Source organism: Triturus cristatus, chromosome 1_2, assembly GCF_964204655.1.
Source record: "Triturus cristatus chromosome 1_2, aTriCri1.1, whole genome shotgun sequence".
NCBI classification, from domain to species: Eukaryota; Metazoa; Chordata; class Amphibia; order Caudata; family Salamandridae; genus Triturus; species Triturus cristatus.
Genome location: NC_140580.1, coordinates 870,959,694 through 870,981,273, shown reverse-complemented (window position 1 = coordinate 870,981,273; position 21,580 = coordinate 870,959,694). Strand labels below are relative to the sequence as shown.

Genomic DNA, 21,580 nt, shown 5'->3' with positions numbered 1-21,580 from the left:
CCTAGTGAGTATGTCCCATTGCAACCGCGGCTGCCGGCCCCCCCAGACCAGTTGTGTCAGTTCCGACCTGAGTGTCGCAAAGAAATGCCTCCCCGGACAAAATGGAATGTTTAGAAATAAGTAGAGTAATTGAGGAAGGAACACCGTTTTAATCAAGGAGACCCGGTCCGCCATGGACTGGGCAGAGCGATCCATCGGGTTACATAATCCGCTATTCGTGTTATTGCAGTACCATAGTTCAGACGCATAAGTTTGTCTCTGTCCCTCGTCACCCGTATTCCCAAATAATGCAGCTCCTCATCACACCACTCTAGGGGGTAATCTAGTGGAAATCTATGTGTTGCCAACGTCAGTGGGAATATACAAGATTTGCCCCAATTAATGTGTATCCCCGACAGTTTCCCAAAAACTATAAACTCTCGCAGTATCGGATTCAGGTTATATAGTGTAACATCATCCGCGTACAGGGACATCAGGATCTGCCGCAGAATGCACCACAAAGCTCTATCTTTATGGTCTTGCCGCAGCTTCGCTGCCAGTGGTTCCACTGCTATGGCAAAGAGCAGAGGGGAAAGTGGGCACCCCTGATGGGTACCTCTCGTAATGGACAGTGGTGGAGACGTATGTCCATTTATGAGTATCTTAGCTACAGGCAAGTTATATAGAAGCCTGATCCATGACAAAAAAAGGGGCGGAAAGCCCATTCGTAGCATTACTCCGAAGATATAATCCCACTTTACCGAGTCAAACGCCTTAGTGGCGTCTAAAAAAACTGCTGCTAGAGGTAAATCAGGCAAGACATTGTTAAGAATCGTAAAAAGTGTCCTCAAGTTATGGGATGTGGCCCTTCCAGGCACAAAGCCCGACTGGTCCGGGAGTATCAAATTTTCAAGCAGCAGACTCAGGCGAGTGGCGATCAACTTGGCCAGTATTTTGGCATCACAGTTTAGGAGGGAGAGTGGCTTATAGGAATCACATTGCCGGGGCGATTTTCCTGGCTTCAGCAACGAGATTATAAGAGCTTCCCTCATGGACGCAGAAAGGCAACCGACATCCAGCGATTCCTCGTATACTTCTCGCAGAACGGGGGCCATAATATCTATATATGTCTTATAGAATTTATTGGGATACCGTCCGTCCCCGTGGCCTTCCCCGATTGCATACTCATAATAGCCTCCCTTCTATTGGTGGTGTACAAGTGCCCGTAATGTCTCGTAAATGCACTAAGTATATTAGCCGTGTCCCGATAAACCGCCCCTTCAAGTTCTCCAATTTCCAAAATATAGTTTGTATAGCGAGGTTTCATAACTGAATTCGCCAACGCCCTCCCCGGCCTTTCACCCTCTCCATAGCTGCGGGCCCTCCAGTATTTACCCCGAAAGCGTGTTTCCCTCTCAGCTGTAGCCATGTACTCCGTAAGCGTGTCCCTGAACCACACCTGGACCATGGCGGAAGGAGTTAGAGCCATCAATTTCAGCTCCCCTTCCAGTTTATGCAGTGAATTAATTATATCTTTAAGCACCCCGAGCCCCTTAGACATACAGAACCCCCGAATTGTTACTTTGAAGGCTTCCCAAATGATTTCAACACTGTCCACTGAACCTTTATTGCGGACCAAGAATTCCCGTACCTCCTCCGCAGCTCCTCCTGGAAAACCGCATCAAGCAACATGGCAGCCCGCAACCGCCAGCTGCCACGCGGCACGCCAAGGTCCGACGAGGACTACGTAAGCTGAACCGGGGCATGGTCAGAGTACGTTCTGGCTAGATGTTGCACCTGGGAGAACGTGGGACCTAGTCCCCTGGACACCAATCAATAATCGAGCCTCGCCCAGGAAGCTGCCTGCGCTGTGTAGTGTGTGCCCTCTTGCGAGCACAGGTGCACGTGCCGTGCCTCCAAGCATCTATTAAATTATATGTATCAATAGTGTCTCTGAGAATCCCAACTGCCTTGGTGTAGTGATGCGGGGCCGGAAGTGATCTATCGCAACTCTGGTTATATGTAACGTTAAAGTCCCCACCCCAAGTGATGTGTTGGGAGCCCACGTCAGAGATCTTGGCCCACAGCGTGGAAAAGAATGTCGGATCGTCGACATTAGGCCCATAGCAACAGGCCAATGTAACAGACACCGAGCCCAACCGCCCCCACATTAGGCAATAACGACCCTGTAAGTCCCCTGTTGATCCCACAAGATGGAAGGTCACCGGTCTCTTAATAAGTATTGCCGTCCCGCGTGCATAAGAGGAGAAGACCCTGTGCTCCGCCCATTTGCTCGCAAACCTGCTGGATTTCTGGGGAGTAAAATGCGTTTCTTGCAGCATAGCGATGTGTGTGCGATGTCTGTCTAGATAGGCTAGCAATTGTCTCCTCATCCGCGCATCACCCAGCCCTCGAACATTCCACGTGACGATATTCTAGTTGCCAACATCACAATCAGCCATAGTCCTGACTGCCAGCCATGACCCGGTGCATTACTCAAGTGCTGCAGTTTAGCCAATACTCTGCAATACAGCATAGTACAATAGACAATCTGAGATGCTCAACGTCTAACTTGGTCCACCTCACCCCTAATCCATTCCCATTAGCATCCTGCTGGGAGGTAGACATATATAAACCAATAAACATCCTGGTAGTCCCCACCCCCTCCCACTGAAGCAGCCCCAATTTGCCAGAGATGTACTCCCTCCCTGCCCCCCCAATCCCAACATATCCAGTATAGGTACTACAACACCCAACTAGGGTGTGCAGCGAACCGCCCCGGGGTGATACCCGCTGGGGGCCTATTCTAGGCGGCCACACAGACACCTCTCGCCCTAAAAGCCTCCCCTAGATGAAGCAGCCAGGCTCCAGGGGCCAGAGGGTGCCCGGTGAGCAAGATCATTCAATCAAATTATGTCATCAGTCAGCAACAGTACTTAACCTCAGCCTCATCTACTGCCTTGGAAGAAGTATTATGCTTCAGGTCCCTAGAAAACCGAACAGGGCCCCCAGGTGGTAGCTCACGGCGAGTCCTCCTCGGCTCCCTCCAACACTGATTGCTGCGAAGCCGGCCCTCCTCCACCATTACGATTTGCTTTCTTCACTTGCTTAAGGAATTCTTCCACTTGATTCGGTGCGGTGAAGAAACGCTGCCTACCCTGATGTGTCACTCTGAGTCGCGCTGGGTATAACTACGCATAATCTATTTGCGTCTTTCGCAGTCCATAAATCTACGCCTCTCCTCTTGCACCATAGGCGTAAAGTCTGGATAGATTGAGGAGGTATTCCCGTCATACACCAAGGACTGTTTCCCTCTGGCGGCACGTAAAGCCACATTGCGGTCCTTGTAGTTTAATAGTCTCGCAATGATTGGAGGCGGATTATTTCCAGGCTGCGGCCGTGGTCCGAGAGATCTGTAGGCGCGCTCCACGATGAACTGGCTGGAGAAGACTTCTGCACCTACAGAGGACAAAAGCAGTTTCTCTACATATTCCTCCATCCTCCCAACATTGGTGGATTCTGGAATTCCCAGTATGCGAATATTATTGCGCCTACTGCGCGCTTCCAAGTCCTCATTCTTTGCAGCAATGACCCGCAGCAGATTATCCATCCGAGCAAGTTGCGTGTTATGTCTGGAAGTCGTATCTTCCGCGTCTGATATGTGCCTTTCTGCTTTTTGTAGTCGCTCCTCATGCCCCTCTAGCTTGTGGACTATAGCATCCATTCTGGTCGACATGTGGCCTACTTCCTCAACTACAGTGGCGAAGCCCTGCCGGATCTCCTGTAGAATGCTCTGAGCATCTGTATCCGGCGCCGCGGCTCCATCATAAGCCTCGTTCCGCCCCTCCTGAGGCTGACCCACCTGTGGGGTCTGAGCCCCGCGCCTCGCGCTCGCTGCCTCGAAATGCAATTTCGGCTGCCTGGCGTCTGGCTTGCCCATAATGACGCTATAGTGGTCTTGCAGGCCAAGCGTTATGTAATCCCCTCCTCGCCGTCAGCCAGGTCTCTCCCACTTCTCCTGGACCGCGGCCGCTGTTCGCCGGAAGTGGTGCTCTCCAGTCCCGACCACACTCCTCCACCTCCGTCGCCGATGTCCAGTTGTCTCACCAGTCCTCCTCACAAGCCACTCCCCTAGGCACGCTCACCAAGCCAACCTCATGATACCACCACAGATCTCCAACCAGTTCAGCCGACCCTGCGACACCCGGGCAGCGGAGCGAGCCAACAGCCACCGCAATGAGGATGTCGCCCAGCGACCAAGCTGAGCCGCCCTCCTGAAGTCCCTGCCACAGAGGATGGGGAAGTCCAAATCATATAATGCCACTCTTAATGTTGCCTTTCTTCTTCTCAGCTGCCAGCAGCTCTCCTCCCCATACAAAGTCAAACCAGGCTGTCTCCCCAGAAGTCCATACTCCACCAGTCAGAGAGTCTCCTTCCCCAGGCAGTGTGAAAGCGCCTATGGCCCTATCCGGGGCCTCAGCAGGTATGCAATCCAGCCACTACAGCAGCACCCCTTCTCAAGGCGCCACTTGCATCCAGGCCGCCACCGGAGCTCAGCGCTGTTCCTCTCTCTCACTCCGTAGCACAGCAGGGGGGCCGATACGCCAGCTCCTCCGCCCCACACGCTCCTCGATCACTGCACGCCGGCAGCAGCACAGTGGAGATCGCTAGGCGGGTCTCCCGCCGGTTGTCACTCACCGCCGTATTGTAAAGGCCCGCAGCGCCGCCAGTGCCCTGTTTGTCCAGTATTTCGGCCACAGCTTGGACGCCGGCAAGCAATCCCCTCCGCTCCAGTCACGGCTATCGAATCCTCCGCACCCGCTGCCAAAGCCGCGCCGTGCGGCCTACCGCCTCGTGTGCAGCCGCGCCCTCAGGTGCGTCCGCTGGCCGCCTCAGCGCAACCCAGCGCTCCACTGCAGTGTCCCGGTCGAACTTCGTGGCCGTGTAGCGTCGGATCCCTCGACGCGATTCTCACCAAACTTTCAGCGAGGCTGCATATAGGTGCTATGAAGCCTTTGATGTAGGCATAGACTGCCTCCGCCATGTTTGAGCAGGATTACTGTAGGATTATGTCACCGGGCTGCCGGAGCCTCACTACAGTGCGGCCATTCTGTGTGTGCGCCACCTAGCGCCCCCCCATAGAATCCCAACATTGTCCTCACCAGACTAATGGGTCCAACCTTTGAGCCATTGCATAGATGTGACCTGCAATTTCTCACTTGGAAAGTAGCTTTCCTCATAGCTATCGCATAACTGAGGAGAGTGGGTGAGCTTCAGGCACTAACCATAGGAGAACCATTCTTACAAGTACACAAAAACAAAGTGGTTCTTCACACTAACGCTAAATTCCTACCAAAGGTCATTTCTGCCTTTCATATCAAGCAATCCGTTGAGTTGCCTGTGTTCTTCCCTCATCCAGATTCTGTGGCAGAACATGCTCTGCACACTTAAGATGTTGAAAAGAGCACTCCTTTATTATGTAGAAAGGATCAAACCTTTCCGCAACACACAACTATTTGTAATTTTTGCTCCACCACATAAAGGCAATCCTATATCAAAATCAGGCATTGCAAGGTGGATAGTCAAGTGCATTCAGACATGCTATGCAAAAGCAAAACGAACACTGACAAATCCCCCTAGAGCGCACTCCACACGCAAACTAGGGGCTTCTATGGCATTCTTACGTAATATACCCGTAGAGGATATCTGCAAAGCTGAAACATGGTCTACACCTCAAACATTCACAAAACACTATTGTGTAGATGTGTTAGCAAGACAGCAAGCTAGTGTGGGCCAAGTAGTTTTACGTACACTATTTCAGATAACTGCAACAGCTACAGGTTAAGCACTGCCTAGAAAAATAACTGCTGTATGGTCTATGCAGAGCATGTGATCTACAGCTCACATGCCTTGGACGGAAAATGCTACTTACCCAGTATGCATCTGTTCTTGGCCTATACAGCTGTAGATTCACATGCGCCCACCGCCTCCCCGGGTACCTATACCTGTTGCAGTAATCTCGTACTTAGATACATACATACATACATGGACATCTCTTACTACTCTTACCAACTCCATTATCACCCTCTGCGGCAACCAATCTTACAATGGAGCCGATGCCCATGCGCACTTTCACTGAAAGGAGGAGTCACCTACCTCGTGACTGGAAAAGACTTCTTCGAACAAAAACAAAGTGCAAACATCCTTACCCAACATTAGATGGCGGGCTATGCAAAGTATGTGAATCTACAGCTCTAGATGCCAAGAACAGATGCATACTGGGTAAGTAACATTTTACTTCATCCAGGTGGCAGCGGCCTTCATCCCACTGTGAAAGTTGTTTCTGTCGGTTGTGGGTTTGTTGGTGAGGGAGAGGATCAGCTGGGTGTCGTCGGCGCAGGAAATGATGTTGAGTATGTGGTTCCTGACGAGGGTTTCGAGCGGAGCCATGTAGATGTTTAAGAGGGTGGGGCTCTGGTAAGAGCCCTGGGCCACTCTGCAGCTGATCTCTGTGAGTTCAGAGAGGAACGGTGGTAGTCTGACTCGCTGTGTTCTACCGGTGAGGAAGGAGTGGATCCAGTCCGGGGCCTTGTCGCGGATGCTGATGTTGTGGAGTCTTGTAATTAGGGTGCGGTGGGAGACTGTGTCGAGTGCGGCTCAAGAGATCCAAAATGATGAGGGCTGCAGTTTCGCCCTGGTCGAGGTGCGAGCGGATGACATCTGTGGCAGTGAGGAGAGCGGTCTTTGTGATGTGGTTGCTTCTTAATCCAGATTGGGAGATGTTCAGGACGGGGTTCGCTTTGATGAACTCGGAGAGTTGGGTGTTTATGGCCTTCTCGATGACCTTGGATGGGGAGCAGGGTGAAGGGTCTGAAATTCTTGAGGTCTGTCGGGTCAATGGATGGCCTCTTCAGCAGTGGGATGATCTTGGTGTGTTTCCAGTTGTCAGGGAAGGTGGCAGTCTCGATGGAGCAGATGGTGTGGCGAAGCTGGGGGGTAATAGAGGGGGCTTCTTTGTGGAAGATGTGGTGCTAGCATAGGTCAGATGGGGCTCCAGAGTGCATGCTTTTCATGGTCTTGAGTGTGTCGTCTGTGGTGAGCAGGGTCCAGTTGAGCAGGATCTTTTTGTGTGCGGCGTGGTCTGGTGCGGGGTTATTGGGGGTGGTGGGAGGTTCTTGTCTGTCAAAGCTGTCGTAGCTGTGCCTGATCTTGTGGTGGAAGAAGTTGCCAAGTTGGCTTGGGAGGGTGGGACATCTGTGGTCTCGCTGTTGGGCCTGGCGAATTCCTTGACGATGGCGAAGGGTTCTTTGCTGTTGTGTAAGTTGGCGTTGATTCTGTCTTGGAGGGCCATTTTCTTAGTGGTTTTGAGGAGAAGGTGGTGTGCGATGATGGTGTCTTTGAAGGTTGCGTGGGTTTCTCCATCTTTTCTCAAGTCGTCTAGAGGTTTTATAGGACTCGTGGAGGGCAGGGGCAAAAAGAGAACTGTTGCAGAAAGTTCCCTTGATGATGGATCTTAGGGTAATGGTTTGAAGAGGTTCTTTATTTGAGAAAGGTGTTTTATATATTTGGAAATGCCATTGGGGGAGAATCCTGCAGAAGAAATTAATAATAAAAACTTGTACTGGCAAAGCTGGATTGCAGATGGTATTGATGGATTAGGGATGTTTGGGTGGACATCACTTTGAGTTTTTTTCATTTCAAGCAAAAGCTAGGAAGAAATAAAGGAATAGTTATGCAGAGCTGAAAAGAGTATTATCAAAATATCAAAATTGGGGATTGTGGGCAATGGTTTATAAGAGTGTCCTAGTTTATACAAGTTAACAAACTGGTTTCTTATCTGTAGAGAATGTAAACAACTACTTTCTCAACTTTCAGAGGATATAAAAGTGAAAATTGGGTAGGGATTACTCTGCTTACTTGGACTATAGCATTACGGATGAGAAATGTTCCTCAAATTGCTGTAGTATTTTCTATAGTAAATTGGATCTTACCCTTTTACACAGAGAGATCAGAGGATTTAATTTTAGCTACATTTTAACAACATTGGGCTTCCATCTAGGTCTGTTAGTCATTTGTAAGCATTGTCTGTGTTGGACTGCAAAGGGTACCTTGAGCCGCGTAATTTGTGACTAAAGTAGGTAAAGTACCCATTAGAATGATATTTTTCAGAGAGTTTTGGGGTGGGAGTTTTTTTTGCAGACTATGCTGATTCACATCTTGTTCCATGTTAAACCACAATATACCTTTTAACAATGTATTCAAAAGTTTGACCATTGACATACCTGGGTTTGATAAACGGGCATTGACAAAGAAAATGGGTCACGCCTACAAGCACTCTTGGCTTTGACTATGTTTTGGAGCCATGCTGTATAGCAGCAAGGATGATGTGCAGCATTGCTAAAACTAATTTTAAAAAATTGCTATAACGTGGCCAGTGCTAATGTGATTATTATAACTCTTTTAATATTTTAAGGCTGTCCGCATCATTGTGCTTTTTTAAACTTTATTTTAGCTGTGTGCTCCCTTGAGGCAACACGAAGGGAGGAAGGGAGGGAGAAAAAGACAGGTGAGAGAGAATGGTGGAGATCCACAACAGAGGGTGGGCGGGACTTGCTGGGGCAAGCACAAAGGCAACAGAGAGCAGATGGGAGGGGCACGGGCAAGTACATAGACAACAGAGAGATGGTGGGAGAGGTGGGGGCCACCACAGCGACAACAGAGTGGGTGGGAGGATTGGGGGCAGTCACACAAACAATGGACTGGGGGTGGGAGAGGCTGGGGCGACCACACAGACAACGTGGTTGGAGGGGCTAGGGCAACCACACAGACAACGATGGTATTTGGGAGTGTCTGTGGCTGTGACAAGCAAGTGTAGGTTTGTCGGGAGTTGCTGGGGGAAAGCAGACGGACAAGGGTGTTTGGGATAGGCTGTGGGCAACGAGATAAAGAATGGAGGGTGTTCTGGAGGGGCTGGGGACAAGCACCCAGACAACATTGTGTTGGTGGGATATTGTGACAAACACATCAAAAAAAGGTGGGACTAGGAGAAGAACACAGAACTGGGAGAGTGTACATGAGGGGAACAGCTGAATCACACGCACTCTTGTAGAGTGCTTAAACAATACAAAAAGTAGCACCTTAATAAGCGAGCAGTGGTAGGACACAAGTAATGCATCCAGGCTCCAGGGGAGGGAAAAACAAATGAAAAAGAATGAGGCTTACAGAAGCTGATGAATAAGAAGCAAGCAAATGAGTAATAATGATACCAATCAATGGTAAGCAATGGGTGGTCTCTAAGCCACCGTGTTCGGTAACAATAGGCCTTACAAGATGCAGCACCTGTGGTGTCTTAGGTGACACCTAGAAATCAGCCATTCAGCCATTTTGCTGGCAGTGTACTTTTTTGGTAGTTGTTTTATAGTAGAATTGCTTGGTTGTGAGTCCATGAAATGTGCACTTAGTATTGCATTTTTTTAAAAATTGTCCCATTTTTCCTACAGAATGCAGAAAGGAAAGAAATAAAAAGGTGAGTTTGTGTATTTTTTTTGTTTGGCCTTTACTATATGTTATTAAATTTGCGCATAATTACCTATTCCGAGGTGTCAAACGCAAAATCTGGAGCAACTAAGACACCTGCCAGTTACCACACCCAGCACAAATAGCTATTAGGTTGTGCACAATTTGCATCTAAATTTGCAGAATAGTCATAAAGTCAGGATGCCACACAGCAAAAGAGAGAAATATCTCTGCGTGATCATTATATGCAAACATTCTAAAAGTTTACTTCTTACCAGCAGTTGACCACTTGCTATGTAAATCATTTGCCATTCTAAAGGAAGAAACTCTAACTGTATTTGCTGTGAGGATCAACCTATCTTGGGAGCATTTGTGCTCCTCTTACCTCTGTATTCCTCAACGCTAACCTATAGTTGCAGATTTAAGATTATTTGGAATATGTGTTTTATTTATTGTCGTATCCAGTTGTACATCTGTGAAAATTTCCAAATGAAAAGTGAAACATCTTTCAATGAGTTTACTCGGTGTGCAGAATATATATCAGAAAAAAAATATTATGTGGAGAAAATATGGTGTCAACAATACCGAAAACAAATATTGTGAAGGTAAGCAAAGTTTTACTACATATAACTCTGCATCTTTGTACCTTGATGATATATATATCTTCAGGGTACCTAGATGTAGAGTTAAAAATAGTAATTCTATACTTACCAATTTGCACTTACCTTATCGTTAATTTGGTTCTCGATATTTTTGACACTGTATTACGTCCATGCGATATTTGTGCGTCTAATATTCTGTCAGTGATCCAGTTTACTTTGCTTGCTAAACGTGGCTATGCAGCTGCCCGGTGTGCCAGTCAGGAGCTGATGGACCCCCGAGGCTGCAGGTTCTAGCTTGAGAATACTTGGGCCATTACTCTGCTTTGAGATATATCATTCATTTACTTTGCCTGTGATATTTTCCACAGCGCCAGCCTTTACATTGATTACTTCTCCCTGGTGGCTATTCCTTTTGTTGCGCCATCACTGATCCGAGGTGGGCACACAGCTTTCTCTGGGGTCTGGATACCGGCCTCCATTGGTGGTGTTGTACTGTCACGCATCTACCTCCCCACACCCTTTTAGCAATTTCCATTCCACGAGCTGCACCGCTTTTTCATTTCAAGATGGGTAGTGTGATCCCAAGCAGTGCCAACTCTCCTTTGATGCAACTAAAACCTCTTGGTGTGGAGAAGGCAATGGTCTCCGCGTGACCCCCCAGGGGCAGAGGCCACCCTCTGGATGCTGCGGCCATAGTTGCGGAGTTACGAGTGGACTTTAAATCGATTGACACACTTTTGGACAAGTTAGCAGCTCACCTGCAGGGCATGCACGACTGTCTTGAGCAACATGAGACCCACATCAGTGCCGCTGAGCAGCGATTGTCTGACCTGGAGGATGCCAACCATGCTGCTGCTGCCAAAAGACTTGAAAGAGGCAAACTACTTCTGAAGACGGTTGCCACCAAGGCAAAAGATTTGGAGGCACGGTCGAGCTGGAATAATATCCGTATAGCCGGTGTGGGGGAAACCACCAATACAGGCCCCATGACTACCTATTTTAAACTTCTCCTTGAGGACCTACTTGGCAGGGAGGCATGCTCTTCAACATTTACAGTGGAATGAGCCACAGATCACTGACCCCGCAGTTGGCACCTGGCACTCCTCTGTGATTGATAATTGCCAAGGTCCTCAACTACCGTGACCGGAACGCAATTCTTCACCTTGCCTGTGACAGGGAAACTTTCCAACATGACATGACTCTCGTGTTGTTTCCAGACTTTACCGCTCTTGTACAGGAGGCACGATGTAAATTCATTGACATTAAGCGCCCAATACAGAAAGCGAATATCTGTTACGCTATTCTTTACCCGGCACAGCTTTGCATTCAGATAAATGACAAATCTGATGTCTTTGATTCACCTGCTGAGGCCACAAACCTCTGGAACCAACATTGAGTTGGATCTGACTCCCCTTCTGGTGGGGGAGTAGCTGCTTCCCCTCATTTAGACTTGGCGGACCCATGAAGATTTCTTGGTACTTTTCCCTCTTTATCCAATTTAGTATACACCGCCACTCCTGCTGACTGTCTCCAATCTGGCCTCGTACTTTCCAAATGCATTAAGCCGAAAATCTAGTCCCAAGTCCTGCAATTTAACTGGCTGTTCACGTTCTCATATAGGTAAAGGACTTTTGGCGGTCTCCATTGAGTGTAGCCTCCCCCTAAGGAGTTCTCCTACTGTTTGAACCAGCAGTTTGTTGTTTGGGAAATGATGGGATTCACCATATACTGGTTATTTGCCATCTGCTGTGGGTGGGGGTATGGGTCTTTGGGTTATTTTGTGTTATGTACTCTGATGTTATTCTTTAAAGGGCATTGATTATATTGTTAGCTATGCATATGTATTTTCTACACATTCCCACTTGTTCATACACTTATCCGTGGTTTAGATGACACTGCCAGTTAAGAGGTCATGGGCACTAACATTCACATGTATGACGTGGAATGCCAGGGGGCTATATAATCCAGGAAAAGGGGCAACAGATCTTGTCCTATCTTACCAGGCACGCTGTCCAAGTGCCATTTTTGAAGGGTACCCAATATGCCCTGAACTCTACCAAACGGTTTGAATTGCACTAGGGGGACAATTGTTTCTTTGCAAATTATAGTATAGAGGGGTGTGTATCATGATACACAAAGCAGTCCCATTCCGTGTGGAAGAGGTGGTCGCTGATCCCAAAAGTCGTTCTCTTGGTTGCCGGCACCCTGGGGACTGAAACCCTCCACTTGATCAATGTATATGCCCCAAATGTAGACTCACCAGAATCTACATAGCATATCTACACATATCTCCCAACTATCAGCGGACACTATACTATTGGTGGGTGCTTTTAACTTTACACTTGATCCATCTTTAGACTTGATGGGCACAGGACAGATCACTAAGCCACATTCAGTGTGGACACTTACTTTCCTTTTGCAGGCCTTCCTCTTCCATGATGCTTGGCGAGCTCAGCAATCGATAGGGGATATTTTTTTTATTCAGCTCCACATGGGTCCTGGTCGCGCATATACTATTGGTATCTTCCCCCCAAGTTTATGTTAGCCGTTAATGGGGTCGAACATCTCCCGCGCACCCTATCGGACCATTTACTGGTAATGTTGACCCTTTGCATGCCCAACATTGCACGATCGCATGCTCCCTGGCGCATCCCTGCAGATGCGCTACTGGACAATGTGTTTCGAAGTGAGGTCAGGGATGCCATAGTTGAGTACTTTCAGCTCAACACCGGTACACTATTGCGTCATGCTACACTGTTGGGGACTTTCAAAGCTTATATCAGAGTGATATGTATCGCTAAACAGGCTGGCGTGCTCCGCCACATACGCCGAGTGCTCAAGACTATTGAGAATGCGAAGAAGGACCTTGATGCGTGAGCTCTAAGCAGCGACCCCCTCTTCACTGTACCGAAGAGCGACACTCCTCTCAGACTTTCAGGACCTTGCGGAACGCGAGGTAAACTATCTCGGCAAGTACGCACGGGCTTACGTGTATGGCGAGTGTGAGAGACCTGGTCGAACACTAGCAAGGCTACTTCACCCCCAATACCAATCCTCCTTCATTACACACCTTCAACTGGACAATGGCACCTCGCCCATTACTGCTGATGAAATCTCGCAGGCCCTTGATGATCTGAGTGGTACCTGAGCCCCGGGCACGGATGGATTATCGGGCATATTTTATAAAACTTATAAATCCTTATTGGTTCCCCATTTATTGGAAGTACATGTGGAATCCTTGGAGTGTGGATCTCTCCCCCTTTGATGCGCGAAGCAGCAATTACCCTTTTACTTAAGCCGGACAAGCACTTCCTACAGACCCTTGTCTTTGTTGAATCATGATTACAAAATTCGAGCTAAAGTCCTCACTACTCACCTTTCCCTACTTGTGGACAAGATAATTTCCCCGTTACAGTCTGGTTTTGCCTGAATCGATCCACATTGGTTAACCTTCGCCCAGTGTTTGCAATCCTTAACCAAATAACTCTTGATCTCCCTGCTGCAGAGATTTTGTTGGACACCGAAAAAAGCGTTTGATTCGCTGGAATGGTCCTTTTTATATTCTACATTACGGGAACTGGGGTTTCCAACAACGCTTTTCCGATCTTTTTCGCCTCTTGTACGCAAGTTCATTGGCCCAGCTCCGAGTGAATGCCGACTTAACCGATCAATGTACTCTTTCACAAGGTACCAGACAGGGGTGTCCTCTGTCGCCCATAGTGTTCCTTATAGCCATGGACCCCCTTGTGCGGCATCTTCCGGAGCGGCATTTACAGCCCAGAGTAAGATTTCACTGTGGATCTCTTTTAGCTTTGTTATATGCAGAAGATGTGATGTGGTTCGTTGGGGACCCTGAAACCAATCTCCTTCCTCTTCTTTGCGAAATTGTGTGCTTCAGAGTGTTCTCCGGACTCGTTATAAACTGGACTAAGTCGGAAATATTTCCATTGACAGACGCCACTGCCCCCTTCACTTTTGACTTCCCTCTGCGCTGGTGCACAGATCTCACCCACCCACCCCCCACAACTCCCCCCAGTACTTAGGCGTTTTTTTTACACTGCAGAGCTGCAGAGGTTATTAGTCTTAATTACGAACCTGTAGTTGATAGACTATCAACACAAATCGAGAGACTATCAACACAAATTGACCGTTGTCGATTGCTGGTAGAATTGCCATCATCTTAATGGTGGTGCTGCCCCGTTTTTTTTATCTATTACTCAACATCCCCATAGCCCTGATGGCAAGATATTTTGACGTACTTCGCAGTATGCTCATTAAACTGGCCGGTAGGCAGCCGCAAATCAGCTGGCAAACATAGGCTATCCTGTACCTGCATAGGGGGTTTGGCATCCCTGATTTTTATTTGTACTACTTAGTTGCACAGGCTCTTTTGTGTACTATTGGTACCACCCGACGCACAGCTGAAATACTTGGAGCCAGAATGGTCGCAGGCCCACCCATGCTCGCTCTCCACTAAATACCACAAGGCCTGCCTAGGACTTCTTCAGAGATTCAAACACTTCAAACCACATACTGGGCCTGGGTTAAGTTACAACGATAACTGAACGTCGACCTCCTCTATTCCCTGCACGTTCTGCTTTTAGATAACCCACAGCTTCCTCTAACCACAGAAACACTAACCAAGCGAATGCTAGCCTTGTGTCAACTACACACTCTGGGCAACCACTTTCATGACGCCCAGCTGTGCTCTGTAGTCACCCTAGTGGAAGGACATGATGTGTCTTATATGGACAGGTTCATTCTACATAGACTGTGCAGTTACATTTGCGCTACCCTTCCATCTTCCCCAGCGGATTTCCCCCCACTTCAGTCATCACGTCATCTAGTAGTACCCACTTGGTCTCCCGACTATACCACTTAACTTTGACACTTCAGCCAGCGGTCGGGGTGGGGTCTCAGGCAGCGTAGGAGAGGGATCTGGGCCACCCCCTGCCAGACAAGACATAGCTTTATTGCTGTGAGCAAACTCGGTTCATATCTAGCAATCACCGGTATAAACTATTACATTTTAAATATTTACACAGGGCATTCTCTACACCACGCTTGCTAGCGAAAATGGACCCCAACAAATCACATTGTCGCTCTAGATGCACGGCAGAGCATGCCGACTTTCCACATCTGGTGTGGAACTGAGCACCAATACTGGTATATTGGGAGCAAGTTTTTCGTCTTCTGGGATGATGGAATCGGAACTCTGCCCGCCCTGCTGCTGGCACTGTTGGGCAATGTTAAGCTGCTAGCCGTGGGAGTTCGTCGAAACGCTGCCATTGCTCTACTTCTTGCCAAAAGACAGGTCTCTCTACCCTGGGGGGGGATCCACTGTCCCAACAGTGAAAGCTTGGATTTGGAACTTAAGGTACTGTGACATTACTAGTGACACGTATGCTACACTGCAGCCACCTACTTCCAGACCCAAAAATATATGGCAGCCATTACAGACTTATTTATTGCTTCATCCTGAGGAGATAGAGTGACTGCATATGAGCACGCAAGCACAAACACTTATTTCTGCAATTGTTCCCCGTTCACCCTTCCAGTGCATTTATTGCTGCCCTTCTCTTTAAGGTAGACCAACAATACCGCAGATCACCCTTCCCCATAGTCTGCATCTCCGGGCCACTATTCATTGCTCCAACCGTCATTCCTAATGTAACTGGCACCGTCTGATTCCTCTCTGTATGTGTAGACGTGTCCTTTACCGAACGTTATGTATTTTTGTTATTGATGATACATTTGCTGATGCTTTTATTGTGGCATTTCTGATTCTCCAGTATATACCCTGGTTTCCCTTCCTTTTTACCCTGTTGGTCTCTTTTGTTGTAAAACTCAATAAACAAAATAATTATTTTTTTTAACACTACCATCCTCTTGGAAATGATAGCAAGTGATAATGTCTCTGTCATGTTACTGAGTAAACTGAGCACATAGTCCCATCCCTGCTCCATTATATCCTTACTTGCTTTCCTTTATATCCCTTGCTTCTTCGAGATTATCTCCGAACCATCAGCTAGTGGTAATGCCATCACTCTCTGCTATCCATGCATCTCTGGTACTTGTCTCTAAAGCCCAATCAACTGTGCATAAAATATGATAACATTAGGCGCCATTCCAGTCACAGTAAAGCCAGCTTACCACAAAACTTCAGCAGGAAGTGGCCCATAGTCACCACGATATGTATATATACTGCGTTGCAAGTACACCTGGGCTATTGTGCTGTTGGACTCCGTGCCTATTTAGTGGAGGATTGCTTTCCGCTACCTGTTCCCGCCTGTTCCTGCCCTCGTCTCCCTCCCGCCGACGCACTTTGTGATCTTGCGGCCGCCGTGTGGAGGGAGACTACAACTCCCAGGCTCCCTTGCACCGGAAGCCGTCACTGCCTCATTCGCGCCTGGAGGCGCTTTAAAACTCACTGCAGCCCCCGCATCGCGGGCTGCGCCGGGCTAAGCCTGGGCAAAAGGCGGGCCGTCTGTGGCCGTCCGGGGCTAGTCGAGGGTGGGCTGGGCAATCCCACTAACACTTTCTTTTCTGAACTTTCAGGAAACTGTAACGTAAGGTTCGAGGCATGTGGGCTGCTGAATTCATATCTGTGCATAGATCGCCGCCTAGTGTTGGGTCCGGATGATTGCACATTGTTGTCCTGGAAGAGTCTTCGAAGTATCACGAGATAGGTGACTCCTCCCCTGGACCACAGTGCGCATGGGCATCCTCTCCATCCTCAGATTGTTTTTTTCCGACATTGGGTTCGGATGCGCTTATCTTAGCTCAAGTTAGGAAAATTCAGTTTAAGGCCAAAAGGCCTTTAGTTATCGTCGGTACTGTTCCCGTTCGGTATCGAGTAGTTTCTTTAGTGCTTTAGCACCTTCTTCCAGCTTTTCGGATCCGCTTGGTCCGAACATCGAACTTCGATCGACGATGGAATCGAGGACTCCATTCAAAAGGTGTCCTTTATGCCACGCGAAATACCCACACATCGACGTCCACCCGGTATGCAACAAATGTCTCTCACCGGATCATAATGAGTCGAAATGTATGGCCTGTGCCCGATTCCGCTCGAAGAAGACTCTCCGGAATCGACGGGCAGCGCGATTGGAGGCGCAGCAATCGGCGCCTGCCCCGGCCAACATCTTTAGCTTAGAAGACGAGGACGCCGAGAGCGTGGAGGATGTAGACTCGAGCCCCGCTTCCGAACACAACTCCCGATCGGAAGACGACGATGAGGTGATCTTTCAGAGAGAAGAAGTCGTCGAAGAGGTAGGAGACTACGATGAGGCCTTTGGGGCCGAGGAAGATAGCTCCAGCGAAGAGCTAGGCCAACCCGTCGATACGGAGGCCGAAAAAATACGTCGTCATGAGGCTCAGGTCGAGGGATCGCCTTCGGGCCTTACCCAAGATCAATCTCACGGTTCTTCGGCCCCGCCTTCGGGCCCGGCCTGGAACATTTCGCAAGAGCCATTATTATCGAAGGCGACTGGATTCCCTTCAGCGAAACCGAAACCATCCATCGCACCAGTTCCATCGAAACCGGAAGTGAAACTGGTTGTGATCGGCTCGAAGGCCTCGAAGCCCTCCACTCCTTCGCCGCCGGCAAAGGTCATCGGCTCCGACCGCGCAAAAAGGGATTTCGGTGCCGAGCTCACCGCAGCGGATACGGGTGCCGAGCCAAAGAAGAAGGCCCTCGGTCCCCACAAGGTGCCTCGGCCTCTGGCACGAAGACATCGGCCCCAACCACCAAAGTCAAAGTGGCCACCCCGTCTGCGTCGACGTCTAAACCGGCGGCGCCTGCCAAGTCATCGACTCCAACGAGCGTCGATACCTCCCTTCGGATCGATGACCCCATGACTGCAAAGAAGTCGGGTGCCGCTTCGACGCCTACCTCCAAGGTGCCGACCGGTTCCAAAGAGCCATCTGCGTTCACCGTGCAACAAGTCTCGGCATCGTTGCAACGCATCAGAGAACGGGCAGCCCTCCACTCTACGTCGGGTCCCGACACGCACAAGGCTTCAAAAGCACCCTCGGCGCCGGCCAACATCACGTTTGGGTTGTCGCCGCCCACGGCGCCGAAACTGTTCGAGATTCGGACACGTGTCCGCCAGACACAGTCCCCATCCACAGGACAAACAGATTTCGAGCCTTCACAGCCACAATTTATCGACGACAACACTGGTAGGCTGATGCTCCGCAAGCGGAAAATCACGCCAGAGAGGGCATTGGACTCCTACAAAATTCCTCTCAAACACAAATTGCCGGCAGGGTCAGAGCCAGTGCTTCATGAACACTTTCAACCCTTCCATCAGGATCCACCGTCCTTTTCTCCTACGCCTTCAGAGGCAGACGCAGTAGAGGACTATGTAGGGGATGATACCACCTTCCCTGGGGATATCAATCCTGATGATCACCTGCAAGACCCAGATCAGGCATGGGATGACCCCACAGACCAGGGTACCGCACCAGATACCCATGACACGCAGCTTTATAACATAAAGACATCTCCCACAGAGGACACTGCTGCCTTTAATGCCCTCATAGAACGGGCTGCTGCCAATCATGACGTAGAACTCCATTCTGACACTGTCGAAGAAGACTTCTTGGTGGACACATTCGCCTCTTCCGAAAGAACGGTCAAGACTCTGCCCATGTTAAAAGGAGTTCTCAAACCTGCAAAAGACATTTTTAGAGAAACAACCAGGGCACGGGTGCTAAACCCCAGGATTGAAAAAAATACAAGCCTGCACCCGGAGACCCTATGTACATTAGGGGCCAGTTACCTTTGGACTCCATGGTGGTTGCTAATGCTCGCAAAAGAGCCCACTCACAAACAACAGGTGATGCTCCTCCCCCAGACAAGGAGTCCAAAGTGCTGGAGACATCAGGCAAACGGATTGCAGCGCAAGCAGCAAACATCTGGCGCATTGCCAACACACAGGCACTCCTGGCCCGTTATGATAGGTCCCACTACGACACACTAGAAGCACTACTCCAACATTTGCCAGATGAATATAAAGAGGCAGCGGAGCTCCTCATCAGAGAGGGACAACTCCTTACCAATGCATCCATCAAGTGCGCACTGGATGCAGCCGACACAGCGGCGAGGGCAATCAACACAAGCGTCATGTTGAGAAGGCATGCATGGTTGAGAATCTCAGGCTTCAAGCCGGAGATTCAGAACAATATCTTAAATCAACCGGTCAACCCAGACTATTTATTTGGCCCTGAAGTTGACACTACCCTCGAGAAAATTAAAAAAGACACTGACACTGCGAAATCAATGGGGGCTCTGCAGACGCAGCAGTTTCGTAGTGGCTCCTTTCGTCGCCCCGGGAATAGAGGAGCAGCTAGAGGTCAGGGGTCACAGCAGCAGTATACTAAAGGGGGCACACAAAGTGCCTATGATAAAACCAACAGAGGTGGCTATCGTGGCTCCAGCACCAAGGGCAGAGGACGTGGTTACGGCAACACCAGGTCCTCCCCCAAAAACAAACAGTGACGCCCTCTCCCTGCCCCCCGACCTCATAACACCTGTCGGGGGGGAGACTCCAACGGTTCCTGTCAGCGTGGAAAACCATCACCACAGACATTATCCAGCACGGTTACTGTCTCGAATTAACGTCCACTCCACCCAACATACCGCCAAAGCACCGTCCTATGTCCGTAGAGCACTTGGCATTATTGCAGCAGGAAGTGCTAAGTATGCTACAAAAAGGTGCGATAGAGGTCGTGCCCGTCAACCAGCAGGGGACAGGGGTGTACTCTCTGTACTTCTTAATCCCAAAAAAGGACGGATCGCTCAGACCTATACTAGACCTAAGACCCCTCAACCAATACATTCTCTCAGAGCATTTCCATATGCTCACCCTACAGCAGGTTCTCCCGCTACTCAGTCAAGGAGACTTCCTAGCCACACTAGACCTAAAAGATGCGTATTTCCACATACCCATACACCCATCACACAGGAAATTTCTCAGGTTCACTATTCAGGGACATCACTATCAATTCAAAGTTCTCCCCTTCGGAGTAACAACAGCACCCAGGGTCTTTACCAAGTGCCTAGCAACAGTGGCTGCACATCTACGGAGGCAACACATTCACGTCTTCCCTTACCTGGACGACTGGCTTGTTCAGGCAAAGTCAGCCCAGCAATGTGCCAGCCACATGTCCCTCACCATTCACCTTCTTCACAGTCTGGGATTCTCACTAAATTACCCAAAATCACATCTCCAACCCGCACACGTATGACAGTACCTGGGCGCGACCATAAACACTCTGGCAGCCACGGCTCAGCCAAATTTAGTGAGGATCAACAGCATGCAACTGCTGATCTCAAAGTTCAAACCTCAACAATCCCTTCCTGCGCGAGTGTTCATGCAGTTGATAGGCATGATGGCCTCCTGCATTTTCATAGTCCCGCACGCGAGACTACATATGCGCCCGCTTCAGGAGTGCTTGGCACGTCAATGGAATCAAGCTCACGGGCAGCTAAAAGACCTAGTGTTGGTGAGCGGTCGGGCATACAACTCTCTGCATTGGTGGAATCCACAAAACCTTTGCAAGGGCCGACCGTTCCAAGAGCCTGTTCCACAAATAATACTGACAGCGGACGCATCTCTCCAGGGTTGGGGAGCTCATGTACTCACTTACACAGTGCAGGGACTATGGACAACGCAACAAAAGAAGATGCACATCATCGTTCTGGAACTGATGGCGATCTTCCTAGCCATGAAGGCATTCAAAGTACACTTGTGCAACAAAGTCGTGTTGATCCGGACGGACAACATGACTGCCATGTACTACATACAGAAGCAGGGAGGAACACACTCTCCACAGTTGTCTCATCTGGCTCAGAGCATGTGGAAGTGGGCCATTCAGAGGAACATATTCCTCATGGCGGAACACCTCCCCGGCAAGGACATCCAGATGGCGGATCTGCTCAGCAGACACAGCCACCAGATGCACGAGTGGGAGGTACATCCGTCAGTTCTCCAACCGTACTTCCAACAGTGGTGTCATCCAGAGATAGACCTATTCGCCACAAACGAAAACGCAAAATGCCAAAGCTTTGCCGCCAGGTTCCCACATCCACAGTCACAGGGCAATGCGATGTGGATGAACTGGTCCGGCAGATTTGCGTACGCTTTTCCCCCAGCGCCATTAATACCGCTGGTGGCACGCAAACTGCGACAACACTCACTAACACTCATCCTAGTTGCTCCCACATGGGCGCGCCAACCATGGTACACCACCTTTCTAGAACTTTCCGTGGTGCCGCATCAAAGGCTGCGGATCAAACCCGCACTTTTGACGCAGAACCATGGCGAAATTCAGCACCCAGATCCGCAACAGCTGAACCTGGCAATCTGGCTCCTGAGGTCTTAGAGTTTGGCTACCTAAACCTACCACCTGACTGTATGGAGATCATCAAACAGGCCAGGAGACCCACTACCAGAGCTTGCTATGCGGCTAAATGG

The 21,580-nt window shown here is 49.3% G+C and overlaps 1 protein-coding gene across 2 annotated transcripts in view; it reads left to right on the top strand.

Annotated features, from left to right (window-relative positions):
* The window catches only part of TNFRSF14 (TNF receptor superfamily member 14), a 368,403-nt gene that overhangs the window by 271,173 nt on the left and 75,650 nt on the right, over positions 1 to 21,580 (top strand). For both annotated transcript variants that reach the window (XM_085609199.1, XM_085609202.1), the window contains one exon: positions 9,480 to 9,505. In XM_085609199.1, the coding sequence (XP_085465325.1) occupies positions 9,480 to 9,505 (26 nt within the window). The remainder of the gene's footprint in view (positions 1 to 9,479; positions 9,506 to 21,580) is intronic.